The sequence below is a fragment of the Macadamia integrifolia genome, chromosome 8, assembly GCF_013358625.1.
Source record: "Macadamia integrifolia cultivar HAES 741 chromosome 8, SCU_Mint_v3, whole genome shotgun sequence".
In the NCBI taxonomy this organism is placed as follows: Eukaryota; Viridiplantae; Streptophyta; class Magnoliopsida; order Proteales; family Proteaceae; genus Macadamia; species Macadamia integrifolia.
The window spans coordinates 10,537,943-10,548,522 of NC_056564.1; the positions used below are offsets into that span (position 1 = coordinate 10,537,943).

General features: G+C 36.4%; 1 protein-coding gene across 1 annotated transcript; it reads left to right on the forward strand.

Annotated features, from left to right (window-relative positions):
- Positions 1-2,443: 2,443 nt before the first annotated feature.
- Positions 2,444-3,744, forward strand: LOC122085970 (universal stress protein PHOS34). Its single transcript, XM_042654595.1, has 4 exons — positions 2,444-2,761; positions 2,927-3,036; positions 3,158-3,276; positions 3,436-3,744. The coding sequence occupies exons 1-4, from the start codon at positions 2,587-2,589 to the stop codon at positions 3,512-3,514; spliced, it is 483 nt and encodes a 160-aa protein (XP_042510529.1). The 5' UTR covers positions 2,444-2,586; the 3' UTR covers positions 3,515-3,744.
- The last annotated feature ends 6,836 nt before the right edge of the window (positions 3,745-10,580 follow it).

Sequence of the window (10,580 nt, forward strand, 5' to 3'; positions counted from 1 at the left end):
ACGCCGGTCTCGTGACCTACATATGCAACTACACTTTTAAGGTAAATGCTGGCACCACATGCTAGTGGGCCAAACCCAAACATGCACTGGGGAAATTTGATATATTTGGAATAAAATGAGCCGAAACTGTCTCGGCTTATTAATTATCGTTTCAAATTTGGGCCTGAATTCTGCTCAATTTGTACTCTGATTAGGGAGAGAGGCCCACTAATTTCGTGGGCCCCCCAATTTTTGTAAGGCCACCTGCATGTTGCGCCCCTCCTAATGAGGCTTGATTTTCAAAGATAAAGGCGGGAAGTGTCGTCCCAACAAAATGAAAATTGATATTTTTAGCGCTCGTTTGATAACGTTTTTGTCATTTTTCTATTTCAAGAAATGATAGAAACATAAGTTTTTATTTATAGAAATAGAAAAAGAATTGAAAGTGTTTGATAAGTCATGTTTCTAGAAGTTGATAGTAATCAGCGAAATAATGGTCACGAGTCGTTTCTAGAAACGACGAAACATGTAGAACATATTTTGCCTGGGTTGTTTCTTGAACTATAAATAAGTAGAAATTTCAATTTCAATTTCTGAAAACAAGTGAAACGAAACAGTTTTATAAACGCTTTTTGTTCCATTTCTGTAGTTTATAAAAATATAAATAACAGAAACAACAGAAATGCGTTTCTTGAAATGTTATCAAATGGGCCCTTATATATTTCATTTTATTGATGTTTGTATTCACATAAAAAAATCGAATTTACCTACATGATACATCTCTCTTTTTGTCTTTTTTCTTGTAAAAACAGAATAATGATTTGATGGACGGCTTTGTATTGGTTGACAAATACACACAACGAAGCTTCGTTCAGAATTATGATGGTCCCCCCAATGGCCTAACCTGTACTTATTTATTACTTGAGAGAAAAGAAAAGCCAAAGGCTACTAATGGATTATATGGCCTTTCCTCTGGCATTTGATTAATGGCAATCAATATCGGATTGTAACTTCCCACCATGGAGTATTAGATATAACCACTATCAATTAATATGGTGTTATTAGTAGACATTGAAGGAAAAGAAAAAACTATACACCATAAAAAATAAAAAACATTTTTTTTTTTTGTTTGCCATGTGAAAGCTTAAATAAAAATCAAAAGTATCCGCATTTTTTTGGGATAAAAATTAGATTTTTATAGCATTTTCGCCCTTGGCTTACCTATGTATTAGGATTGGATCGATCAGGGATCAATCAAATTTGACACCAGATCCAATCTGAGTTTCAAAATCATGTTCCCATCCAAATCAAATTGCAGACAATCAAAATAATTGGAGTGTCAGACAAAAAGAGGCATGATCCATCATCGTACATAATGAATGGCAGTCAACTAAATTAAAAGAAAGTACTTCTTTATCTTAGAATTTAATCTATGCTTGCACTCTCTATGTCTATGTTTCTCCTTCACAAATATAAGATAAAAGTGTCTTCTAACAAGGAGGGTATAGAGGTAGACACATGGGCATGTTGGTGTAGATCATGTTTCACAGCACAATTAGGCAAATGTCTACACTAGCATGGGGGCCAATGAGAATGCATACAAACATCAATAGGGGTAGGATTTCCTCTTTATAAAGGGTAGAGCAATCATTTCACCTCCTCTATTATGGGCGTAAATGCTTCTTAATTATATCCCTCTTTGTGAAAACAAATTCCCATGCATATCTTAATTAACAGAAAAAAATATATATATCTACTGACAGAGTCACATAACCCACATCTTATGTTTTAAGAAAAGAGAATGGTTGCATGCTTTTTTTCCCTCATCGATGAGTATGGTAATATGATTACATGCAGGTTGCCAGGAGAGGAACCTGATTTAAGAAATGGAGAAAATCGATTATGCCATTGGTTTACCAGATATCTCTCTCCTTTTCCCTATGGCTGTGTTTGGTATAGTAAAGAGAAGAAAAGAAAAGAAAAGACTTTTATCTTGATTTAAAAATTTCTCCTTGTACTTGATAGGCTGACATGTACTGATCCAAGAGAGCATGCCGTTTTTGAATTTCAATATTTCTCTTAGGAATTGTGAAGTTTTCTTTTTAAAAAAAAAAATTCTTACAAAAAATACATAAAACATGAGAAAATACGTAAACTTTTATTTTCTTCTCTTCAAATGGTAATCAAATATATATACATTTTTTTTATTTTCTCACAATTTCATTTCATTTCAATTATTCTTTTTTTTTTTTTTTTTTTTCCTTTTTTTTCTTCGTTACCAAACATAGCATTTGAAAAGTCCCTTGTGACCCTTCCCTTCTCCTTTTGAGAAAAAACAAGACCTACATCCTGACAATGAATTGCTGATGGACACGTGCCGATACGACGCAGGCACCAATGCCGTGAGGGTCAGTAAGGCGGTGAGATTTGTGGGGAAATGCTTGGACCCTCCTTAAATTATTCTTTCTTCCATATTCCTTCCTTTTTAATCTTCATCTTTCCCCTTCCTTCTTATTCTCTGTTAACTTTGTTGATCTGTGCTTAAATATCCACAAGCATCGTATCCTTGGATTTAGCTTTGTTTCTTCGACTGTGTGAGAGAGAGAGATGGTGAAGGATCGGAAGATAGGGGTGGCGATCGACTTCTCGAAGAGCAGCAAATGTGCACTGCAATGGGCTATAGATAACCTGTTGGACAAAGGGGATACCCTCATCGTCCTTCACATCAAACATGACCAAGGCGACGAGTCCCGCAACGCTCTCTGGTCTAATACCGGTTCCCGTAAGTAACAAATTACAGATGCTTTTAGTTTACCCACTCATCATCATCATCATCCCTAACCAGTTTACCTACCTGCTTAACCCTCACCACCTTTCATGAATCTCACGACTCATGGCCTTACTATGTTGTTTAATTTTTATTAATCTATGAATCTGTGATTTGCAGCTCTTATTCCCTTAACAGAATTCCGGGTGCCAGAGTTTATGAAGAGGTACGAAGTTAAAACCGATCCTGAGCTTTTGGATATGCTTGACACCGCTTCCAGGCAGAAGGAGGTATCTACCATCTACTCTGTTTTGTGTTGCCTCAAATTTTTTTTTTTTGGATCTTTTTTTTTCAACAAAGAAAGAACCCTAATGTAATAGATGGATTCGAAAATCAATGAATGGATTTCAGGCGACCATCGTAGCAAAGCTATACTGGGGTGATGCGAGGGAGAAGCTCTGCCAAGCTGCTGAAGATCTGAAGCTGGACTCCATTGTCATGGGAAGCAGAGGACTTAGTGCCATTCAGAGGTATTTTAATTCTCTCTTAATTTCTGAGTTGCTTTTCATGTTCCCCTTTGCTTCCTCACTTGAATCCTGCTACTCGGTTGTAAATCCCTCATTCTTGTTTGTTAATTTTTTTTCCCTAATTTACTATATTCTCCCATCCCCTCTTTTGTAAAAATCAAGGATAATATTGGGGAGTGTGACAAATTACGTGATTTCGAATGCGACATGCCCTGTGACAATTGTGAAGGATCAGCCCTGATGCTGCCATTGACTGCATTCGAGGTTGGTGATGGATAGTAGGATAGGTAGCTACTATAATGGAAAATAAAGACAGTATTTGGTGATTTGTGTTCTGTTTCCTTTTTCCTCTGTTTGTCTTTGAGTCTTTACTTGGAACACTGATCAAGGGAGAAAGCTTTTATTGTAATTTGTGCGTAAGTCCCTTGTTCTTGTTATAAGATAATAGCAATTATGTTGGTTTTTATGAAACTATCTGCAATTCTGCGTTGTTCTCTTCTTGTGATGGAATTCGAAAACCATCCAATATAATCTGATGAAAATTGAAATGAGTTCTTTATATTTTCATCAATTGTACTCTTTCTCGTTAATTGATCATATTGAGGACTGGAATAGAAAAAAATAGAAAAAGAAAACATAAAGCCGAAGAACAGGATAACGAGTCACGTGGTTCGACTGAAGCTCTGTAGATTTCTTCAGCATATGTAAACATCCAGCCTTGCAACAACTAATATACAATACTTAACCGACCTCACCTCTTCTCTTTAGCTTTTATCAAGAAACAAAACCCTCCTCTTTAGGTACAGGGTATGAACTGACATCAATTGAGATGTTTTATATTGGAATACTTTTCTTGGGACTTTATTTCAAGTAGCGGAAGATCTGAAATGAGGTTTTCAAGGTTTCTCCCTAAATTAATTCAGAACTTGCACTTCTACCCCCCGCCTCCCCCACCCAAAAAAAAAATAAAAATTGAGAACTTGCAGTATATAAGCGATTGCAGGCTTTGTTATTGGTAAATAAATCTATGGGACCTTCGCCAAAGAAGTGTGTGGTACTCTTTTTATTTTCTTGGGGTCATTCACACAAAGTGCGTTAAGTACTCTTTGATGAACGTTGAAAAATTCTTATTCAACCTAGTATGACTTGATCTATGCGATTGTGGGGTTAGTATGAGTTTGAATATCCATTGTTAGAAAAAAAATTATGTTCAATTGAGAATAAGTTCACTACCTCCACATTTTAGTTTCAAAATTTGATTTATAATATAATTAACTGCTTTGGATCAAAGTAAACCTACATCATTAAGCATCTACAATGTATAATTTCTTAGTGGATTTCGCAACTTCAATGCCTTTTTTTTTTTTAATATATTAATGAACCCAAGTCTTTGATATAAGAGTGACTATACATGAAGAAATAATTTCAAAGCATTAATGGCAACTAGATCATTTTGGGAAATGACTATATCATCAATAAGACCAGATTAGGTTCACGTACGAGATTGTTCTCATATGCTCTTGGTCCTGGTATTTGGAATTTACTTTCTCTCTTTGTATTTAATGAATCTAAATATCAGGACTAGGAGCATATGAGAACAATCTCGTCCATGAACCTGATCTGACTTCTATCATCAACATAACAAAAAAAGTGAAAAAGAGATCGAAGGTTGTATAAGATAGACAATGACTGAGAGGATATGTACAAGAGGTAGATAAAAAAGAAGGAGAAAAATGCTACAATGATAGTTTTGAAGATCTGAAAAAAATTAACAAAGACAAGTACTACGATGAAGAGGGACATAAATATCAGTAGCATGTTTTGGAATATAGTTTCAAACTATGGTTAAATTTGTCTTTTCAAATGGTCATTTTTGAAATTTAGCTTTTAATCTTTTGTATCACTTGTATTCTTTTAAATTTCAGCTTTTCCTCCTAAAAGTGCTTTTTTATTGTGTCTTTAGCACTTGTGAAGTAGTAAGGACCTAAAACTTCTCACAAAATTTAGTCCAACATTGGTTAGAGATGAAAAAAAACTTGGGACATATATATGGGAATGTTTGTTAAGGGTGCAAGCCCTTTGGAAAGGTACTCTCTCTTGTCATGTGTGTGGGGGGCACCTGGGGTGCTTTTGATTAGTACTACCTACTAATTTCTCAATATACCCACCAATGTTAGGGCTACAGTTGGCTGAATTTAAAAAAAATGACCAATTTAGTGGTAAAAATTTCAAAAGGTGGAAGCAAAGGAGATGAAGATGAACAAGATAGAGAGGTGAGTGGAGACGAAATAGAATCATCAATAGCATTAAAATGGAACAATAGGTGAAAAATAAGAGGGTAGAGGTGGAAGGGATCTAGAAAAATGAATTTATGAAAAATGACATCTCTACTAATGGATATTGTTTTGAAGGCAAATTTGATAAATGTGAGGAGACATTTGGGCGGCACACTTGGTTCTACATGTGTGGACATACAATTTAGAGAGGAAGAAAAAGAGGTTGAGTTACGTGGTACGACTAGATGCCTACATCCACAGAAGCATGTACTTGTAAATCTTCACCTCTTCTCCTTAGATACGGGAAATGGGAAAGTTTAGAAGGAGGGATGACTTAGAAAGATTGAAATTTATCGAATCCTGTCAAGTTGAGTACTCAATTTCCTTTTGGCCTTCAGAATGTTCTAATCGAGAAACCCTTGTACAATTGATACAAAAAACTCTCTCGATAACCAAATTATGTAAATAGAGAAACGTGCTACAACTTGAGCTATCAACTAATACAACGCACCTGAAATATTAGTAAGAGGCGGCGGTTGGTTCCTAGTATGAGTGAGGACTTATTCTATAACTAACTTTCATGTTTCAACCAACAGTCCAATAACCCTACTTAGGTTATGTGATAGGTTGAGACATGGATGATAATCCAGTTTTCATTCACGGACTTTTTTTTGGTTGTTTGCCTCTCTCGTTCTCAAACAATGATCATCAACTCAATTTTAAACAAACTGCAACTACGACAAATGACCTGTTCAGTGAACACACAGGATTTCTGAGTTGTAGAACTCTGACGAAGCTGATGATGAATATTTGTTTACTTTTCCATAGAAAAATATTTCATCCCCTTTGTGTGGTTGAAAAGGAAACTTGAAGCCACCAAGAATAGTATGTGGCCAATCTAAACTGCATGATTTATACGGTAAGTGACCAAAAAAAAACAGAGATTCAATGTGTTGGGGATATAAAGTCTTATTTTGATTTATGGCTTTATACCAAAGGGTCCTAGGGTCTGAGGCAATGAGGTCCGGAAGAATCAGCCCATCTTGCGTGTTGTTATCATTATTGGGGCTTCAATGAATTGATGGGAGGGTTCGAAGAAACTGGGTATGGGCTACACAGAAGCATCCTTGAAAATATCCCCCCTCCACTACAGGATTGCCATGACCCATTATCACTAAAAATTTCAACTTGGATAGAATGGAAGTGAGAGAGCCCCGATCCTTAAGCATATGTAGGCATTGAAAATCTAAACAAACTGATGTGAGAGTATAACTCTATAACTCATCTATATCTCAACATTTCCCCTCATGTGTAAAAGATTATGGTTGGAAACGTGGTATAAGAAAGATCTCGCTATTGTGTTCCCATTTTTAAGTGGATTTGATGGAGTTTCTGCTTGTTTCTTTAGTGCTTAATGTAATTTTGGATTAGAGAATAGCAGACTCTATTCAGTTTGTTGTTCTGTAATTCACAAATTAATATACAGCAATTTAAGTCTAGATCAACCAACTACCCTTAATTCTGATCCGTATTAAGACTTCTATACCACGTCTTACCATATCGGCCGGGGTAGGTGCTAAACTTAAGGTTTACAGACGCGCAGCATGGGCTTCACATATAAGCCCATGATGAGCTTCGACTAAGGCTCATTTATCACCAAAGGTAAGCCATGCCCATACATTCATCACATAAAAATGGGTATTCCTAGTATACAGGCTCTGCCACTATTAATTTAGAGAGAGTCATAATGTATGTAGATTGACAATATCTTCGTACAGAAGCTATTTTCTAACTTGAATCCACATCTCTTTGGTGGTCCATTCATCAACCAAACGAGCTAGGGTGGGATGCTACAGTAACTATTCCCGGGCTTTAATGTGAAGCAAAATTGCTTCATTGTTGGCCCCTCGTGGGTGCTATTCTACCCCTTTTTGGTTCCCCACTAAATCAGCACAAGTCTTGTAGGAAAAAAAATTGTACCTAAAATATTTTAATTTTTTTCACATAGGTGGTGAAATCCATTTGAGGTTGAATTTGGTACATGAGCAGGGTATCATGGCCTATATCCGAGTAAATTTGGAAAAAGATCCTCTTCAACACCAATGACCCTCCAAGGTGCATGTCGAACTCCTCCCAACTCTTGAATGAATAGTTGGAGGAGAGTTAAAACACCCAGTCATTGAAGAGGAGCGGGATCCTAAAAACTGGGCCATAAAAAATTGTCCTTGGTGGAATGGTATCCATGCAACTATCCAATCCCCACTACTAGCGGATGCAGTGTGAAGCAGCAGGCCTTGGTCCTTGGGGGATCTCTCTATTTCAAATTCAAACCATAAATTAAAGGGGAAAAAAGCACAACTAAGGTTCCGTTGACCAAAGCACTAGGTGACATTGGATAACGGTCGATCTTTGGACTACGCAATACATCCGGGACTTATGTGTAGCCTTTTTCCCTTTTTTTTTTTTTTTTATCTTTACAGGGTACATATTCTTCGATCGTTTGAATTAAACTAGCCGTTTAGCTATTCAAAGATAGCAAGACAGGGTAGGCAGCCGTTAGGGTAGATACGTTAACCAACAAGCCAAAAGGTCTGCTAATAATATGGGGTGTCCTTTTAGCGGTTTAGGTTTCAAACCAAGCAAAGAAATGAGGATTACGGAAACAAAAGCTAAAGTGGAAAAAAAGTTAAGAGAGTTAAAAAAAGAAGAAAGGCTCGGCTCAAGGCACTGTCTCAAAAAAATTACACGGCAACCTAAGTGGGCCCTCTTTACTTTATGAGAAAGGACAAAGGTGAATTATTCTCAAGCTTTGCCTTGCAATCACAAAGATATACCATTATCTTAAGCCACTTAAGAAAAACTAGATTAATAGCACTAACATAGGTTATACTGTAAGTCAAGTAATGAACAACTTTGGTTTAGAAGTAATCAAAAAAGAAAGTTTTAGGTTCTGTGTGTGTGTGTGTATATTCGTGAGGGTTTTACTTCTTGTAGCATATGATAAAATGTGGCCATTAACTAAGCTTTACCAAAGAACTGGTTAACATGGCAAGCAATAGAAGGAGCCACACACTAGCTAGTCCAACTGACTTGACTCCAATCTATTCAAGTGTGACATTTTACCTCATATACAATTCATAAGATGAAAAAAAAAAAAAAAAAAAAAAAACGCCAACATTTTTCATATGAGAAAGTTTCCCTTCACACTCAATATAGGGTTCGGTCATTGTCCTAGACATCTTTTATTATTGGATCAAGCTGATAATACCCTATAGAAAAGTAACCTTAAAATGATGTAGAAGATAATGGAAAAATCAAGAACAAACAATAGATATAGGTTTACGAGGTTCGGCAAGATTACTTACATCTTCGGTGAGATGAGATTCTGCTTTACTATCAATAGAGAATAAGGTTACAACGCTTGTCCTCACACCTCTCAGTATTGCTTGCATTACAAAGAAAGTAAAATATCGCTATAAATATATAACGAAAAATCCTAATTCCAAAAGTACAAAACTGCCATCAAATAAAAAATTCGAGCGAGGGTTGCGTCCCCCTACACCCCCGCTATGCAGAGGACCACCATCTTACTTATTGAGGCACCTACACCAGTACTCTTTGGATTAAACTATGACGAAATACAAGACATCGTACACCAACATATCCTTTCCCTGTTGCACAATACCCTCTTTCACACATCTGAAAGTCATGATCAAAGGGATTCATTTCTTTTCGTCATAGCTTAAGGAAAACTTGGTCCTTTCTCATATGAATAATTGGTATTTTTTAAGCGGAGAAGTCCCAAAATTAGGGTTAATGGTGCAAATAATTTGAGCTTTTGAGTTGAAAACTTACGTAGATATTAAAACTTTTGAGTTTGAGCTTTTCTCTAGTCCTGTTGCCTATGTACTATGCTTTACATAGGCAGGGCTCAGTAGTCAGTGGTGCTTGTAGTACATCCATCATTTTAGGCAAGGGCCTGCATGCAATTGTATAGGTTTGTAAGGTCAGCTTTTACTAAAGCTGCTTATTTAATTTTGGAATCTTTGATTCATCACTTGTTGGGTTGTGGTCCTGTGGAGAAGGCGTTTTGCTCACTTTATGCAATGTTGAGTCCGTAACCACCAGGGGACCCCTCCGAGCCTCTAACCACCTGGTGAGTACACAAATGTCCATGGAACGATTGAGAGAAAAAGCGGATGCTAAAGGAGACAATGCATTAGGTATACCTCATTGCATAACGCTTATGCCATTGCAAGGTCTATGAAGGGTCATTATGTGAATTGTATTAATCCCATTTTGAGGAGAAGTTGTTTCTGGCTGAAATTCACGATCATTTGATCATGATTGAACAATTTTACTGTTACACTATGGTTCGCCTTCTAGATTTTTTTGATTCTTTTATTCAAACTAATTTATTTTAACTAAAAGTGATGCCGCTGGTAACAGTAGAGATTGAATGAATGAAATCAATCAGAAGTGTTGAAATGAAAGCAAAAAAATTAATTTTCAAAGCCACAAAGTCATAGATAGCTTTACAAAAGGTTAGCTACAAAACAGCCTGGGTTCTCTCTTCTTTTAACTATATATGAGTATATGATTTGAAAAACAAAACCAGGTAGCCGTTGTTGAATTGGGGTTAGGCGGGTTTCAGTTGGAACAACCGGCATCATAAGGGGTTGATGATCAAAGAAAGAAAAAAGGAGCATGAAGAAGAAGTAGAAGAAGAAGAAGAAGAAGACGTGGTGATTGTAAAACCTTACAAGGAAAGCTAAAACGAGTAGTAGTGGGGACTTAGACTCTAGTACCGATGGATGTTGAGAGATTTGTGAATGCTCACCTAATATAAATTCCTTAGAACACGAAATTAATTAATGTCTTTTTCACTTCTTTTTCGCTTTATATTTTATGGGCTTGTGGGGTAGTCAAGTACTTGGGGTATGGTCCGTCTCAAGGTTATGATAGGCTTAATGAAGCAGTGTCATGATGATGATGATGGTTATGTATGCATGTATGTATGTGTTTGAATAT

Excerpts from the sequence above, each read along its gene's own strand:
- LOC122085970 (XM_042654595.1), top strand. The coding sequence starts at position 2,587 with ATGGTGAAGGATCGGAAGATAGGGGTGGCGATCGACTTCTCGAAGAGC. Across the intron at positions 3,037-3,157 it reads CCGCTTCCAGGCAGAAGGAG|GCGACCATCGTAGCAAAGCT; the intron begins GTATCTACCATC and ends AATGGATTTCAG. Across the intron at positions 3,277-3,435 it reads GGACTTAGTGCCATTCAGAG|GATAATATTGGGGAGTGTGA; the intron begins GTATTTTAATTC and ends GTAAAAATCAAG.